Raw genomic sequence first — 17500 nt, forward strand, 5'->3', positions numbered from 1 at the left:
GCATCAGTCCAAAAATACGTCATGACGAGGAAAAAAAAACATATATAAGTCGCACTGGACTATAAGTCACATTTATTTAGAACCAAGAGAAAACATTACCGTCTCCAGCCGCGAGAGGGCGCTCTATGTCTTCAGTGTAGACTACAGGAGAACTGAGCAGCATACAGCGCCCTCTCACTGCTGGAGACGGTAATGTTTCTCTTGGTTCATGTCAAATTAATTTTGATAAGTCGCACCTGACTATAAGTCGCAGGACCAGCCAAACTATGAAAAGAAGTGCGACTTATAGTCCGGAAAACACGGTACTTATAATGATCACTCCACACTACAATGATAACGACAGAGGAACGATAGGATCCATCCTGCTTTAGTCCAGTCACATTCAGACCGATTCAAACAGGAATATCACATCGTAATGATGCAGAAGTCATCAGTTAATGAACTAATCCGTTCTCATCTGATCGTGTCAGTGCTGTTTAATCTATATTACTGAATATTAATAGTCTTATAAACCTGAATACTGTTGTAGTTATTATTCTCGGTGTGAACGGGCCTCTGTTGTTTGTTTTCACTAATATTTCGTCTGGTTTGCTGTCCCTTCAGATTTACGCAGCATGTTTCTCTGCGAAGCGTTTAGTGAAGAATGAAGTGTATTTTAGTTTAGTCTGAAGTGAATAACTCACATCTCTGCCAAACGTGGGTCAAACTAGAAGCAAGGGTTAAGAACATTTTACTGGAGATTTTATCTTTGCAACATCATGATCCAAATATATCACATCACATCAATGATTTAAACTGGAAGTAGATTTATCCTGAACAGCACAAACCGTGTGTTAGCGTACGCTTATTACTGGACACTATGCATTCTAATAAATATTCATGTATATGTAATTATCACACAGCTGGACATGTAGTCTACTTTACAATATTTCAGATTCGATGATTATTTTTGTGAGACTACATGGAATATTTGTACTTTTATAAATCAGTTTGCCACTGCACAGAACCATTGTAGTGAACCGTGCACAGAATATTAGATTTGTTCAAAGATATTGATTAATGTTATTTGTGAATGTGCTCTAAATGTCATGTTGTGTCACTTTGATTTGAATTCATATTTGTTGATTTGGTTTCAGTCATTCGATCCAGATTGCATTTATATCAGAAACACTTAGAGGAAACACTTCACAATAATGTTTACATGAACTAACAATGACAAATACTTCTTAAGCATTTAATACTCTTGGCTAATAATAACAGAAGCAGCTTTTGAGTTTAATAATGTATTAGTAGATGTTGAAATGACCAGTAAACACAAACAGCAACAAATGTATCACTCATTCTTGGTTAATGCATTAACTAATTAGACTTTATTGTGAAGTGTTACCAAAGTATGAAATGAAATAAACATCCCCTGAAGTTTTCACACTGCAACTGATTTTAATAAAATGCTTTTATTGACCATATAAAAATCACACGGCATTATTATAGTCATCATTCTTCTGTACAGTCTAGTTGTATATTCAGATCTGCTACATATGAGGAACTACAGTAGATGAATGAACACTGAACTCTTAAAAATCAAGGTTCTTTGTTGGCGCCAAAGGGTCCATGAAGAACCTTCAGCATCCATGGAAACACTGAAGGTTCTTCAGGTTTTTAAAATCTTCAAATAAACGATTCTTATATGAACTGAGCATTGGAAGGTTCTTTGGGACTTGATGGTTCTTCAATGGCAATCCTGTTTTGAAACCTTTATTTTTTTTAAGTGTGATGAACCACTAAAGCCTTTAATAGTGGAAAAGGGTATTAAGATGATTCAGATGTTCTTCACACTAAGACGAAACGCTTCACTGAAAGGTTCTTTGGGAAACCCGAAATGGTTATTTGATGGAATTAAATGCAAAAACCTTATTTAGGAACCAATAGTTTCCTCGCTGTTCTCAACAACTGTCTGTCTACACTTACAAATAAAGGTATTTTATTGGCATCGATGGTCCCAAGAAGAACCTTTCTATTAAACAAGAGGTACTTAGATTATTAAAATGTTGTTCACACTTATGAAAAATGGTTCACTTAAACATTCTTTGGGAAACCAAAAACGGTTCTTCACTGGAATTCAGTGGATCATTTAAAGAGTGTATTTCCTTGTCCTGTAATGAATTATGTTGAATGAATGGTTCTTCATAGTGGAAAAAACTGTTATTAAAACGTATTTCACACTAAGAAAAAAGTTCATTAAAAGATTCTTTGGAAAACCAAAAATGGTTCTTTGATGAATTTGATGGAATTCAATGGACAAACCTTTTCTGGGAACCTGTCTTTATAAAGACTGTATTTGCTCATCCTGTATTCAATTTTTAGACGGTGAACTGCAATAATTTCCTCTCTGTTCTCAACGACTGTCTGTCTACACTTAAAAATAAAGGTCTTTTATTGGTTTTTATTGGCATCGATGGTCCCAAGAAGAACCTTTAACATCCATGGAACCTTTCTATTGGACAAGAGGTACTTAGATTATAAAAATGTTGTTCACACTAAGGAGAAATGATTCACTGAAACATAAACTTTGGGAAACCAAAAATAGTTCTTCATTGGAATTAATTGAAACTTTTATTTTTAAAGCGAGTGTTTCCTTTGATCGCAGCAAATGTCTGACTATATGGCACCAATCGTTCCATTAAGAACCTTCAACATACATGAAACCATTAAGGGTTCTTAATAGTGGAAAACAGTTTGTTATTAAAACGTTTTTCACACGAAGACAGTTCATTAAAAGGTTCTTTGGCGTTCGATGTTAGAAACTCCTTGTCACAATTAAAGCGAGTTCTTTATTAGCGCCAATGACTCCATTAAGCACTTTAAACATTCAGAGAACCACTAAACCATATAGTGAAAAACCGTTCTTCACACTAAAGCCAAATGGTTCTTTTAAGAACTGATCACTGACTGGTTATTTCAGAGGCTCTCTTAACAGTGTGTGAACTCTTAAAGAGAAAGGTTCTTTATTGGCATTGGTGGTTCTATAAAGAACCTTTAACATCCATGGAACCTTCCAATGGCACAAATGGTTCTTTGCGCTAAGAAAAAAAGAAACGTTGATTGAAAGGAATGTCATGACATTGGCATTCAATGCAAAAACATTATACTTTTAAGAGTGTATTTCCTCGTCCTGTAAAGAATAAACATCCTGTTCCACCTTCACTTGTCCAGGTGCACCTGCGTCCTCATTTTGACAGCCGGACGTCGTCGCTCCCTGGCAGAGAGCCTGATGCTTGAGGAAACTGTCTCTCCAGACGATCTTCTTGCCGCAGAGCGCGCACTCGTACGGACGCAGGCCTCCGTGAGTCTTGAAGTGTTTGGTCAGGTGGTGCTTCATCTTGAAGCTCTTGGAGCAGACGGGGCAAGAGAACGGACGCAGGTTCAGGTGCTGCATTTTCACGTGGCGGTCGCGCATGCTCTTCAGCGTGTACGCTTTGCCGCAGTGACAGAAGTGGACTTTGGGAGTTGCAGAGAGAGGAGAGCACGGGGAGGACGAGGACGACTGCGAGACCCAGGAGAGCTCGGACGGGCCCGGTGCCAACTGGTCGGACGTCGGCGGTGGCAAAGGACGCTTGGAAATCTGCCCCGTGGCCTTCTCGATTTCGTCGTAGGTCTCGAACGCACTGTCTGTTTCGTTCTCCTCGTCTTCGTCCAGCAGCTTGGCGTCTGACAAAGTCCACTGGTTCCACAGTCCGTCCGTCTCGCTCTCTCCGAGACGTCCGTCCGACTCGACGGCTCCTGAGAGAAGACAAGAGCAGACAACAAGTCAAAAACACGTCGGTTCTCCACGCTTCCCCCTGGTGGACGGGCGCTAAACTGCAGTGATGAAGAAGCTCCACTCACCGGCCTGGTGTTCCTCACACTTCACCCTCACTTTGTCCTCATCCAGCGGCTCTCCGACTCCTTCATCCGCTTCCATTTGCCGCTGCTCCTCGTATTCCTTCGCTCCTCGGAGGCGAGCGCGGATTCGGTGCCTCGCGAAGTCTGACGTTTCGATGGATGGCAAAGTCGCGACGGGGAATGCGTGGAAACCTTCGTCTCCCGTATTCAGGCTACATTCGGGCTCGGTTCGGACGGGGAACGTCAGGCTGCTTCTGCTCCACCTGCTCTGAGTCGGACGCCTCCATGTGGCCAGAGGCGGAAGCGCACTTTGTGGTCGTTTTTCTAGAGTTTGTTCGCCCACCGCTCGCTCCCCGTCCTCCGGATCGACGAAGCAGCAGTCGGAGCTGCTGGGCGACTGGTGACTGGAGGACGCTGCCCCGCTGGGGCTGAGCTGAACCAGAGGTCGTGACCTCTTCAGGATGTCCGTGCACTTGTCCACGATGTGCCACATCTGCAGGAAGCTGGCCACCGTGACGTAGTTGATGATGTCATCGCGCACGATGCTGAGCTGACCCGTGTAGGCCGAGTTTAACACGCTCTCGAAGGCCAGAGGGTCCATGACGGAGGGAAGAGACACCGTGGTGACGTTCTTCAGCAGAACCTGGCAACAGAACTGCAGTGTTCAGAGCCGCTCCAGTTAGAGCTAACAGACATCACTATACTTCCCCAGATGATTAAACATAGTACCTACAATGAGACAAATGTTCTGTATTTCAAGTTTTCTGAAAAGTTATGTTTAAATAAGCAAATAAACCATTATCTAATTTGCATACATCATTTGCATACGGTTCCAAAACAGAAATCTAAACATTGGTTCAAAATTCTCGTATGATTTTGTTGACATATTAAAGATTCTAGATTTCTCTTTTTATCATAAATCAGAAAATACCGTCAACAGACAGAAAACAAACACATTTTCACCATGTTTTGAGGAGTAAACTGTTGCAAAAATCAGTATGAAAAGATAAACGAACATAATCTGAAACCTTCAGAATATAGAGAGGAATAAAACTTAAGTTTGGTGTATGTAAGAGAAAAAAGTGCTTTAAAGATATGCACTGAAATCTAGAGATAAACTGCGATAAAATAAAACAATATGTGTATTTGGGATTTTTTCTTTCCAATAGTCTGAAAGAGGACAAGTTATGGAGAAAAACAATGGTTTTGCCTTTTTTGTATCACCTTTTAAAATAAAGTTGAGAATTTGTCTTTCTTAAGACCGTTCTAAAGGAAAAACTTAGGAAGAGTTTGATTCCTGATGTTAAAATAATTGTAAATACCTTCAACTATAACTTCCAACCTCCAAAATCACCAAAAGTAAAATGTTTGATCAGTTTATTTGGTTTTTTTCAAATAAAAGCATTACAACGTGTTACACATTTTCTGAAGCGACGCCCAGCGGGTAATCATATCGGAGTAAAGAGGTCAGGGGAACATCTCGGTTACGTGTGTAACCTTGGTTCCCTGAATAGGGAACGAGATGCTGCGGTGACGTCACCGCTATGGGAACACCTTCGGTGTGACGGATGTCTGAAGCCCTATACCATCCCGCCAATCCTATCGGCCAAATAGCGCGTGGCACCGCCCATGCATGCGTACGCATATATATACCTGGTGCCGCGCGCCACTTTCACTCATTTCACTCAGATTTCATGACTGAAGAAGAATGTTATCAAGGTACGGCACGGCCAGCACCGCAGCATCTCGTTCCCTATTCAGGGAACCAAGGTTACATACGTGTTGATGTTCCCTTTCATAGGTCACTTCAATGCTGCAGTGACGTCACCGCTATGGGAACGCTATACCATAACGCCTGACGTACCTGATAGCTGGGATCCAAGGAAGCATCTGCTCAAACGGAGAGAACCCGGGAGCCAAGAGCCATCCTCACATCCAGACTGTAAGTCTTGATAAAAGTGCTCGGTGAGGACCAGCCTGCCGCAGCACAGATATCATCCATAGAAGATCCACTGAGAAAGGCTTGAGAAGAAGCCACTGCTCTCGTGGAATGACCTTTTACTCCTAAGGGCGAAGCGAGCCCGCGCCTCATAGGCTAAATATATTGCCTCCACCAGCCAATGGGACATGCGTTGTTTGTAACTGCATGGCCTTTATTCCTTTGTCCAAACAGACAACAGCTGGTCAGACTCAACCATGGGGCAGTACGATCCAAATAAGTCTTAAGCTCTCACAGGGCAAGACTTAGATCTCCAGACTTCGCCACAGCAGGGGAAAAACCTCCAGGACCACCTGCTGAAAGCGAAAGAGATAGATGCGACCTAGGGACATAATTAGGCCTTGGTCGCAACAACACTTCCACAGAGTCTGTGCTATAAAGTCAGGATTTATCCGGAACAAATTCCAAGGGCTCAAACAGATGCCCTGATAAACCATGCAACACAATGGAAAATCATGAAGGCCTCAGCCGTCGCGCACCCTGTATGAACGAGAAACAGTGGATGACGGCCCACTGAGGCACCATTTATATATTCGTGGTAAGCTGAATGGCTGACACGTAAACCTTAGGGTAGCTGATGTCACTCCATCCGAAAAACGTTCCTGAAGGAACTCCAGTACTGACGCCACTGGGCAGTAAACTGGATCCATATTATGAGTTTCACACCAGGCCTTAAACAGTCTCCACTTGAAAGCATATAAGCGTCTCGTAGAAGCTGCTCTAGAATTCAGTATAGTCTCGGTAGTTTCAGCAGAAAGACCGGGACATATGAACTCACTCCGCTCAGAGGCCACGCCCACAGATTCCATAGATCTGGCCTCGGGTGCCAAATCAGTCCCCGTGCTTGTGATAATAAATTCTGTCTGAGGGGAATCTCCCATGGAGAGCCCGCTAACAGATTGATCAGATCCACAAACCACGGCTGTGTGTGTGCCACCGCGGAGCCACCAGCAGCAGCTGTTCCACCCTTTCCACCCGTATTCTGCATAATACCGCCGAAATCAGACAGATTGGGGGAAAACGCATACAAACTGGTCCTGGGCCAGTTGTGGGCTAATGCATCCAAGTCCAGGGGTGCTGGAGGGCATAGGGAGAACCAAAGCAGGTAATGCGTAGTCGTGTTTGACGCAAACAAAACCACTTCGCTTCCCCGAAAATCTGCCATAGGAGACTACCGTTTGGGGGTGCAATCCTCAAAGTTTCAAGATGGCGCCGATGTCTTTGGCATGCCGTCTGCAGACCGCCTTGTTGCTATCTCTTGTACCTGCTCTGTTTTTATATATGTCTCATTTAGTTTTATATTGTAATGCTATACTGGTCTATGACCGTTTATCACTTTTAAACATCCGTAACACGGTCACTGCCTGGCCTAACGTTAGGTGCGATGTTTGTGGACCGCGTTTCGAGCTTCCACCCTGTCCATCTCTCCTCCCTGCATACCTGTGCCAGCTACAGGTCGATCTACCACGCCGGAGAAGGCGCGGCAAACGCGGAGGCATCGCTGTACGACTCAGATCGGCCCTCTTGCCGGTTCGCCATCCGCGGCTCGCCTTGCTTCGGCGGGGATCTGAGTTTGTGCGCAGTTTTACTGCTGGCCACTCTTCCCTGGATGGCCCTCTTCGATGGCTGCGCCCTATTATACCCGGATTCCTCTCTGCACCTGCTCGGATTTACAGTCACCCTGGCCGTGGTGGAGCTAATCTTCACAACCTTCGTTCGCTGTGCCGAGAAACACAGCCAGCATCTGTTTCATCGCGGCTGAAGTTCGCTCTCATTAACGCCCGGTCTCTGGTAAATAAAACTTTCATTTTAAATGACTTTTTTGCCTCTCAAACCCTGGATTTCTTGTGTGTTACTGAGACTTGGACAAAGCCCGGCGAGTTATCTCCGTTTTTGGAACTGGTGCCTCGCGGCTGTCACTTCTTAAACTCCCCGCGTTTGTCTGGCCGCGGTGGAGGTCTTGCTACTGTTTTTAAAAACACTCTTCACTGTCGATCTCTACCTACCGGCTCCTACCACAGTTTTGAGGTGCAATTGTTACAATTAGTCTTAGTTAAACCCATTGCCATAGCTCTAATTTATCGTCCTCCTCAGCAAAATAAGGACTTTCTAAGTGAGCTTGCTGCTTTAATGGGTGATCTAGTTATCAAATATGACAAAATATTACTGCTGGGTGATTTCAACATTCATGTTTGCTGTGCTTCCAAACCATATTCAGCTGAATTTATAAATATGATTGAGTCTTTTGACTTTACTCAGTGGGTTTCTGGTCCAACACATATCCATGGCCACACCCTTGATTTGATTTTAACCAATGGTTTCTCTATTTCGAATATAGAAATCAACAGTGCATCTTTCTCTGACCACATGCCTGTAGTTTTTACTGTTCCTCTCACTGGACGCACACTTAAAAATCCATCGCTGGCACGTTTAACTCGTTGTCTTACCCAACGCTCTAGTGAAGATTTTTCCACAGCCTATCATGATGCATGTAACTGCCTGGAATCTGTCTCTACCCTGCATAACCTGGATGCTGAGGCACATCTTAATCTTTTTAATTCCACCTGCGTAGTGCCCTGGCACACTGACACTACACGTACCCTTAGACGGGTATGTAGACAGGCGGAGCGCCAATGGAAAAAGGACCGTCTGCAGGTTTCGTATGAAATCATGCAAAATGCCTATAAGGTGTTTCAGAAAGCTGCAAAGTCGGCAAAATGCAAACATTTTTCTGAACTTATTTCTAATAATTGCCATAAACCTCAAGCTCTCTTTGCTACTATTAACTCTGTTTTAAATCCCTCTGTGCATCCCACCTTAGAGCCCTCTACTGCTCTCTGTGACAATTTTGCAAAGTTATTTGTTGATAAGATCACAGTTTTAAGATCTCAATCGTCTAACTCAGTGTATACACATGATGTTCCATTATGTCCTTCCATCTGGTCTGAGTTTGAGTTGATTGATCTGGACACATTTAATGAAATTGTTGGTCACTTAAAACCCACTATCTGTCCACAGGATATTATTCCACCTTCTTTCCTTAGGCAAATTATGGACACAGTTGGACCGGGCCTGTTACTTTTAATTAACAAATGCCTGTCAACTGGTTCCTTCCCGAACAGTCTGAAAGTTGCTGTGGTGACGCCATATCTTAAAAAAACTAATCTCGATCCTTCCTCTCTTTCTAACTATCGTCCTATTTCTAATCTACCTTTTATTTCGAAGATCCTTGAGAGAGTTGTACTGGTTCTACTACAATCATACTTATCCGCAAATTCTCTCCATGAAACGTTTCAATCTGGTTTTAAAGCTCTACACAGTACTGAATCTGCTCTTTTAAGAGTGTCAAGTGATATTTTCACTGAAACTGACTCTGGGAAATCAATGGCCTTAGTCTTATTAGATTTGAGTTCTGCATTTGACTTAGTTGATCATGAGGTCCTGTTGCGACGTCTGGAGACATCCGTGGGTTTTCGAGGCGTTGTCTTACATTGGTTCCGCTCTTATCTGAACAACAGATGTTTTAGTGTCCGTATTGGACATTAATCCTCCAGTAGTGTACCTCTGAACTGCGGAGTCCCACAGGGATCAATCCTCGGCCCCATATTGTTTATTCTGTATTTGTTACCTCTGGCTTCCATCTTTGATAAATATGAAGTATCCTTCCATTTGTATGCCGACGATACTCAGATTTATTTTCCTTTAAAACATAATGATAAAAATGGTCTACAACCCTTGTTTGCCTGTTTAAGTGATCTTAAACTTTGGCTTTCAAGTAACTTTTTAAACCTAAACGAAAATAAAACCGAAATAATTATCTTCGGGCCCAAGGAAAACTGTGTGTTTGATGTTGACCGTGGTTCTCTCGCACCGTATGAAACCCACTGCGCAAGAAATCTGGGCTTTCTGTTTGACCACAACTTAAAATTTGAGAAACAGATCAGTGCTGTTGTAAAGTCATGCTTTTTTCAGCTTCACCAACTATCTAAAGTGAAACCATTTTTAACTCAGAGTAATCTTCAAATAGTGACTCACGCATTCGTAACATCACGGCTAGACTACTGTAATTCACTTTACTTTGGTCTATCTCAGTTTTCTCTCTCTCGCCTACAGCTAGTGCAAAACGCAGCAGCTAGACTCCTCACTGGGGCACGCAAGTATGAGTCGATCACCCCTATCTTATTCAAACTCCATTGGCTACCTGTTAAATTCAGAATTGATTTTAAAATTTTACTTTTTGTGTACAAAGCTCTTAACAATTTGGCCCCTCAGTACCTGACTGATCTGCTCTGTCCGTACACTCCTTCTCGTACTTTGAGATCCAGCGATCACTGCCTTCTCATCGTGCCTAGATCCAGGCTTAAAAAACGAGGCGACCGTGCTTTTGCGACTGCAGGTCCAAAACTTTGGAACAGTCTGCCTCTCTATATCAGACTGGCTCCTTCAGTTTCCATCTTCAAATCTTCTTTAAAGACTTTTTTGTTTTCTCTTGCTTTTGATGCTCATTGATTCTGATACAATTACTGCTTATTTTTTCTTTTTGTTTTATTTTTTCAGTTGTTTCTTTTGTCCTGTACTGCTCTGCATTTTATTCTCTGCTATGTACAGCACTTTGGTCAGCCTTGGTTGTTTTTAAATGTGCTTTATAAATAAATATTGTATTGTAATATTTTTGTATTGTGCAATCCGCACTCCGCTTGCTCCAGAGTCTGCCTGGATAGCAAATTCGCTCCAAAGTCCAACGTCCGGGGACATGAACAGCTCGGATCGATAGAATTTAGTTCTGAAAACAAAGAACATGTTTCGCCAGCCTGCACAGGGGGCGAGAGCATAATCCTCTCTGATGATTCAGATATGACACAACCGCTGTGTTGTCTGATCTGAGCAGCACATGACGGCCGATCAGCAGATTCAAGAAATACTGGAGAGCCAGAAAAACAGCCAGTAATTCCAACCTGTTTATGTGCCAACTCCCTAGACAAACAGCTCCCCAGTCGGTCAAAGACGCATCCGTCGTGACAGTCTCTCGGGAAGCGCAAATCCCCAGCCGGACTCCGGTAAGGAGAATTTGGTTGACATACATAGTTTTAGCGACATCACACATCGCCGTGTCACTGGAATCGTCCGATGCGGAGACAACAGGGTGAACCATTCCATGCGTAAGCCCAGGCAGTTAAATGATTCAGCACAAGATCCCCATGAGAGTGTGATTGAGTCTGCGATTGCGCTAAACACCAGCCAATTGCCTAAAATAGTTCAAACACGAACGCCCTGGGGCCGCAACGGGGCCAGATATCCATCCATGTACTTTGAGAAGTACTGATACGCTTTGCTCTCTAAAGCGAATCTGAGGAACTTCCTGAGTCTCCTGATGATCATCAAAATCTTGAATTTCCTCAGCCTGAGTGCAAGATTCAGATGGTGTAAATCCAGAATGGGTCGTAATCCGCCGTGTTTTTTTTTTTTTTTTAATGACGGCTGTAAAAAACCCCGCCTCCATCTGAGAGGGGTGTACTTCCTCTATAGCCCCTTTGCTCAGCAGAGTTGACATCTCCTGTCGCAGCACCGCTATTTCCATCGGTTTCGCCACCGTGGAAAGAATTCTGCGGAAAGGAGGCGGGCCTTATTGAAACTGAATGGTGTATCCGTGACAAATCGTGCGTAACACCCATAGAGAAATGTTGGGCAAGCGTTCACACACGGCCCGAGACCATACTAGCGGTCTCAAAATTTCCGCTTCCTGCAACGCTGTATACATGTTAAAATGTCCGGGCACGAAAAGCTTGTGGCGTTCGTGCACAGGGGAAGTGTATGTATAAGAGCCGTTGCGTCTCGTTGTGTATAATCCTGAAACGTGTCCATGGTAGGAATTAGGCCAACAGATTGAACATCGGGCTCTGCCGCTAGCAAAAAACGGCGGCTGTGCGAGCCGTCATAAATGGGTCGTCTGTGCAGGACCCTTGAATCGCCCCTCGAATTCTGAAAGCTGGATGGCGCAGAGTGTCTGAGGGAACGCTTGGCATTACAGCTCAATCCAATGCTGCTCGAAGCACCGTTTGCTGCGAGGCAGACAATGTAGAGTGTGGGGACTGCAATGAGAGGGTTAGATGTGCATAGCAATCCAACAGCACTCTCTGGTGGAGGGCACAGTCCCTGGCAAACATGAAGGAAAACGCATGCGTCAAACTCGCTGCGTTTCGTTGTGTATAATCCTGAAGCGTATCCACGGCAGGATTTAATCCAACAAGATAAACATCGGGCCACGCTGCTAGCGAGAACACGGCAGCTGTGTGAACCGTCATACACTGGCCATCTTTGCCAGCCTCCGCGCCGTCCCTCAAACTCTGAAGGCTGAATTGTGCAGAGTGTCTGAGGGGGGCGCGCGAATGATAGCTCAGTTCAATGACGCTCGAGGTGCCTTTGCTGCGAGACAGTCAATGTTAGAGAACATGAAGGAAAACGCATGCATCAAACTCGCTGAGTTTCGTTGTGTATAATCCTGAAGCGTATCCACGGCAGGATTTAATCCAACAAGATAAACATCGGGCCACGCCGCTAGCGAGAACGCGGCGGCTGTGTGAGCCGTCATACACTGGCCATCTTTGTCAGCCTCCGCGCCGTCCCTCAAACTCTGAAGGCTGAATTGTGCAGTGTCTGAGGGGGCGCGCGAATGAGAGCTCAGTTCAATGATGCTTGAGGTGTCTTTGCTGCGAGACAGTCAATGTTAGAGAACATGAAGGAAACGCATGCATCAAACTCGCTGCGTTTCGTTGTGTATAATCCTGAAGCGTATCCACGGCAGGATTTAATCCAACAAGATAAACATCGGGCCACGCCGCTAGCGAGAACGCGGCGGCTGTGTGAACCGTCATCCGCTGGCCATCTTTGCCAGCCTCCGCGCCGTCCCTCAAACTCTGAAGGCTGGATTGTGCAGAGTGTCTGAGGGGGCGCTCAAATGATAGCTCAGTTAAATGACGCTCGAGGTGCCCTTGCTGCGAGACAGTCAAATGTCAGAGTGTGGAAACTGCAGTGAGAGGGTAGATGTGCATTAGCAGTCCAACAGCGCTCTCAGTGAAGGGCATAGTCCCTGGTATATTAACATGAAGAAAAGCGTGTGCGTCAAACTCGCGTTTTGTTGTATATAATCCTGAAGCGTATCCACGGCAGGATTCAATCCAACAAGATAACATCGGGCCAAACCGCTAGCGAAAACGCGGCGGCTGTGTGAGCCGTAATCCACCATTTGAAGAGCAAAAACTGTTGATTAACGCGCTCAAGTGGGGGAGAGCGAGCACATGGAACTCCAGTGCATCACTGTATTCATAGTCAAGCCGCACATATCGCCCCTAACCAACACCTCGTGCGGGGCCTCGGCGACCGCAGAAGCGAAACGGTGGGGGTTAGACGCGAGGCGACTTAAGAAATACACTCCAGAGCGCGGATACTTCCTATTGGCGTTAGTGCACAGGGGAAGTGTATGCATATTTTACTGTAGCCATAGGCTATCAAGGAGAGAACCTGTAGAGAGGCTTCAACGAACCTCTCATAAGTGCCTCCTCGTGATAACCCATCATACGGCTCCTACCTTTCGTTGACTCATCGCGTCCGCGGAGAGGAGTATACTGCTCGTAGATGATCGCTGAGAATGCGAGATAATAGGGCACAGAAGATTCGCTTCGTACTGAAGGAATGAAATCTGAGTGAAATGGCACGCGGCACCAGGTATATATATGCGTACGCATGCATGGGCGGTGCCACGTGCTATTTGGCCAATAGGATTGGCGGGATGGTATAGGGCTTCAGACATTCGTCAAACCGAAGGTGTTCCCATAGCGGTGACGTCACCGCAGCATTGAAGTGACCTATGAAAGGGAACATTGAAATAACGTGCTATTTCCGTTAAGAAAACTTTCCTGGCTAACCAAAAACAAACCTTAACAAACTTTACATTCTGGGAACCAAAAATTGTTAGTGGGATTACATGGCATAAAATGTCAATCAAATTCAAAAATCAAACTGTCAAAATCTAACCGCCAAGACCAAACAGTCATAAATATGCAAATACGGCCATTCACGGGGACTTCACATCAGTGTTGCCAAGTCCGCTTATTATAAGCGACTTTGGGCTTGTTTTTCTGTAAAGTCGCTTACAAATATTGGTAGTCGCGGGTCGCGTTTTTTTGGGCTTGTTTCTAAACTGTAGTTGCTTATTTGGGCTTGTTCACGTTCACAGCTCCATTATAAGTTATCAAGCAGATATTTTCTTTATGTTATTTAAAGTAGTTCTAGACTGTTCTCTCTGTCCCTCCCTTTCCCCCATACACACAGGAGACAGCTGAGTTTTTTCCCACCCACATCCTGCTTCTAATTGGCTCTGACCGAGATGGCAACGAGTACTAGCCAATCAGAGGCAGAGCAGGGCAATCTGTTTTTTTTGTTGTTGTTTTTTTCTGGTTAGGAAAATGTCGTCATTGAGTGACGTAAACTTTAAATAAATGCGCGCGAGTTGCGACTGATGGTGACTCACTGGACTTTAGGGGAGTTTTTATTATGCAATAATAAAGAATTTGTGAATTCAGGATGATATTTATTTGTGTGTGCACTATTTAATTATCAGATGTTTACGGTGTATATAATGTACTTGGTACATCAGTCTATATTTGATATCCCATCAGTTTTCTAATGTTAAATAATGTTAAAAGGTGGTGTAACTCCCTCTTGTCGTCATTGTCCTGAAGCTCTGGGGGGAGAAAAATAAATAAACTGTACCTTGTGTGCAGTTTTGTAAAACTGCGCACAGTTTACCAGTCTGTCCACATGGATGTAAATTGACAATCTGTACCCACAGTTTAAAATCCGTCCCCACGAATTGTAAAACCGTGCACACAGTTTATTTATTTTTCTCTTCCCAGAACCTAGGGGGGTTCCGTAGAAAAAGTCGCTTGTTTTGGGCTTGTTTTGACAGGCCTGGTTACTTATTTGTCTCGCGAGATCTGGCAACATTGCTTATCCCCCTCATTGGAAAAAAAACATATTCAACGTGCAGGCGGCGCGCGCGACGCTGTAATCCTGCTATCGACAGAAATAAACTTATTTCAATTTCTACAGACACTGCCGCCAGCCTCACAGCTGAGCGGAGATGAGGAAAGTGCGTGCCCTCCGCTTTGCTGCAGGTCGCTGATTTTTTTTAATCATTTTTTTCCTAATCGGTTTATCCTTTTTTTAATAAAGGAGTGGTTTCAGTTTAATATGTTGTAGGCTCATTTATTGGTAATAAATGATAATGCGGAAAATAAATAATCGAATAATATTGGGCTTGTTTTGGGCTTGTTTTTGAAGCTCCAGTTGCGTATTTGTCTCGCGAGAGTTGGCAACTGTGCTTCACATATGTAGAGTGTGAAATCAGTGTGAAATCGGCTGCACACTCACCTGGTCGTGGAAATACGGAGAGGATGCGGCCAGCACACACCGGTGCGCGCGGAACACCTGACCCTGCACCTGGATGGACAGGTCACACAGCTGACCCTTCTCGCGCTGCCGGTTCAGATTCTCCAGGACCGAGGCTCGGACGTTGGGGAAACACACCTGCAGCACCGGGCCTGGCGGAGCACTGCGGCCGATTAGCGGCTCCATCCTGCGGGGAGAGAAACACCCGCGACCGCGGAGGAGATGAGAGCCAGAGCCGAGCGCGGATCCGATAACACGGGTATATGAGCACACACAACCCGCCAGCAGAACCGCTCCGGTCAATCCGTCATCAGATATTCACATTAAACGCGTTTCCTCCGCCGTTATTCGAGTTCAGGCCGCGGATCAGATCTGCATCTCATAACAGTCTATAATAACACACTTAGAGCTTATGAGCGCTTATAAACGCTCGTCTGAGAGCAGATGATCATGTGTGTTTACATCAGATCCCACCCTACACGAGTCACCTAAGCGCACAGAACCCGCTCGTTTTCATTACTAACATCTATCCGATGTATAAATCATACTCTGATTCGTTTTACGAATGAAATATGAATGTGTTTATGATCTCACCTGCGTTTCACTGCTATGGAGCTCTGCGGAACAGACATAGAGACACGCCCCCTTCCTGAAGACCCGCCCCTCATATCATATACAACTTAGTCTATGTAGTTTACAAAGAGTAATTATAGTGTTCACATAAATGCAATCAAAATGACGCGGCGCACGCGACTGTTTTATTATAGAATAGAACTTAATAGAACAGGGTCTTTATTGATGCATCATGCAGCATCCATGTGACAGTGTCACCAGCGGAAGGTCGGGGTCATTAATATTAAGTAGGTTACGCCACAAGCTGCTCTACCAGGAACTTTGTGTGTGCGTCATTAATATTCATGAGCTGACGTGCGCCGCTTGCTGTCTGGTCTGACGTGAATTCACAAACATCCTCCCGTAAAGAAATCTTTAAATCATCCCGCTTTATATAACCATTATCGAAGACATTTAATTCATTTTATTTTTGTAATTTAGAAATTCCCTGTTGAATTATTTAGGTCTTGCAAAAACAAAACAAAATTAGATTATTAAAATGATGTCAGTTGACTAGATCTCTGTAAATAGCTGACCTGAAAGATTTAACAAAAGGCGTTTTGTTTTATTTGTTCCAAACATCAGCCTGCCCTGGGACTACAGATGAAAACTAGCCATTCTGGATAAAACTGGGACATTTTACATTGATTTTTATTATTCATATTATTATTATTATTATATAAATAAATGCATAAATATAAAGAAATAACAAATTATATTTGAAACATATCTTTTTTTCTAAAGCACATGCTAGCTTGTTTGAGAGAATAACAGCATTTATAATAGTTATCGATCGTTAATTTCATTTAAAGGCGGTGAGTTTTATAAGGGCCGGCAGCGTCGTGACGTCACCGCTGGTTCGGTTACGCGCGCGGCCCGGGGTTTTTACCGCAATGCATCAGTCCGAGCGTCACCGGAGCTCCAGAACTCACCGAGCGGCGTTAAACCCCGTCAGATCCCAGCTTACCGATCACCCGCGTCCGTCTGAGGAGGATCTTATCACGGAGGCAAGTGACGGTCTGCATGAGGCGCTGTGTGTGAATATAAATACATTAACGGATGCGCGCGCGGAGCAGTGTTTATCAGGTGGTGATTAACGTCAGGTGTGTGGCTCATATAAACTGTGATCTCAGGTCTCTGAGGGGGGCCTTCACTAAACCTCTGTACAGCAGCAGGCCGCGGATTCTGGACATGAAGCTCCAGCACTAGTGTGTGTGTGTGTGTGTGTGTGTGTGTGTGTGTGTGTGTGGTGGTGATGATGATGATGATGATGATGATGAGGCGTCTGCTGCTCCTGTGTGTGTTCTGCACACTCTCCGGTGAGTCTGACATCAGAACACGGGGCCCGGGGCCCTCAGGAACACATCAGAGGAGAACTGTGTGTCTAATGAAAAATAGAATTTACTAAACTAATACATGTGATTAAATGGAAAGGGGTTAAAATGAGTCATGTTTTTAAAATTAATAAATGGATTTAAAAAATAAACACAAAAAGCGATGTAAATAATAACTAAAGATGTAAACAAAACATTTGATTGAAATCAATAAAATAAAAAACTA

At 44.2% G+C, this 17500-nt stretch overlaps 2 protein-coding genes across 4 annotated transcripts in view; one reads left to right on the forward strand and one right to left on the reverse strand.

The window, feature by feature from the left end:
• Positions 1-1435: 1435 nt before the first annotated feature.
• On the reverse strand, positions 1436-16318 carry zbtb22a (zinc finger and BTB domain containing 22a). The gene is made up of 6 exons (XM_059508922.1): positions 15923-16318; positions 15311-15515; positions 3886-4525; positions 3066-3780; positions 2976-3034; positions 1436-2717 (listed from the first exon to the last, which is right to left on the reverse strand). The coding sequence occupies exons 1-4, from the start codon at positions 15994-15996 to the stop codon at positions 3152-3154; spliced, it is 1548 nt and encodes a 515-aa protein (XP_059364905.1). The 5' UTR covers positions 15997-16318; the 3' UTR covers positions 1436-2717; positions 2976-3034; positions 3066-3151.
• The window catches only part of LOC132103862 (sodium channel subunit beta-1-like), a 9815-nt gene continuing 7764 nt past the window's right edge, over positions 15450-17500 (forward strand). Inside the window, exons 1-2 of one of the 3 annotated variants that reach the window (XM_059508924.1) lie at positions 16790-16947; positions 17074-17259. In XM_059508924.1, the coding sequence (XP_059364907.1) occupies positions 17196-17259 (64 nt within the window). In that variant the 5' untranslated portion in view covers positions 16790-16947; positions 17074-17195. Of the gene's footprint in view, positions 15588-16789; positions 17260-17500 lie in introns of those variants that run through there. The other 2 variants (XM_059508925.1, XM_059508923.1) reach the window with 2 other exon arrangements.

The sequence above is a fragment of the Carassius carassius genome, chromosome 25, assembly GCF_963082965.1.
Source record: "Carassius carassius chromosome 25, fCarCar2.1, whole genome shotgun sequence".
Classification (NCBI taxonomy): domain Eukaryota; kingdom Metazoa; phylum Chordata; class Actinopteri; order Cypriniformes; family Cyprinidae; genus Carassius; species Carassius carassius.

What these genes read in the sequence shown, in the direction of transcription:
- zbtb22a (XM_059508922.1), bottom strand. Translation starts at nt 15,996, where the DNA reads ATGAGGGGCGGGTCTTCAGGAAGGGGGCGTGTCTCTATGTCTGTTCCG. An exon ending in TCCATAGCAGTGAAACGCAG is followed by an intron (nt 15,516 to 15,922) that starts GTGAGATCATAA and finishes CTCTCCCCGCAG; the next exon opens with GATGGAGCCGCTAATCGGCC. An exon ending in GTGTGAGGAACACCAGGCCG is followed by an intron (nt 3,781 to 3,885) that starts GTGAGTGGAGCT and finishes GTCTTCTCTCAG; the next exon opens with GAGCCGTCGAGTCGGACGGA.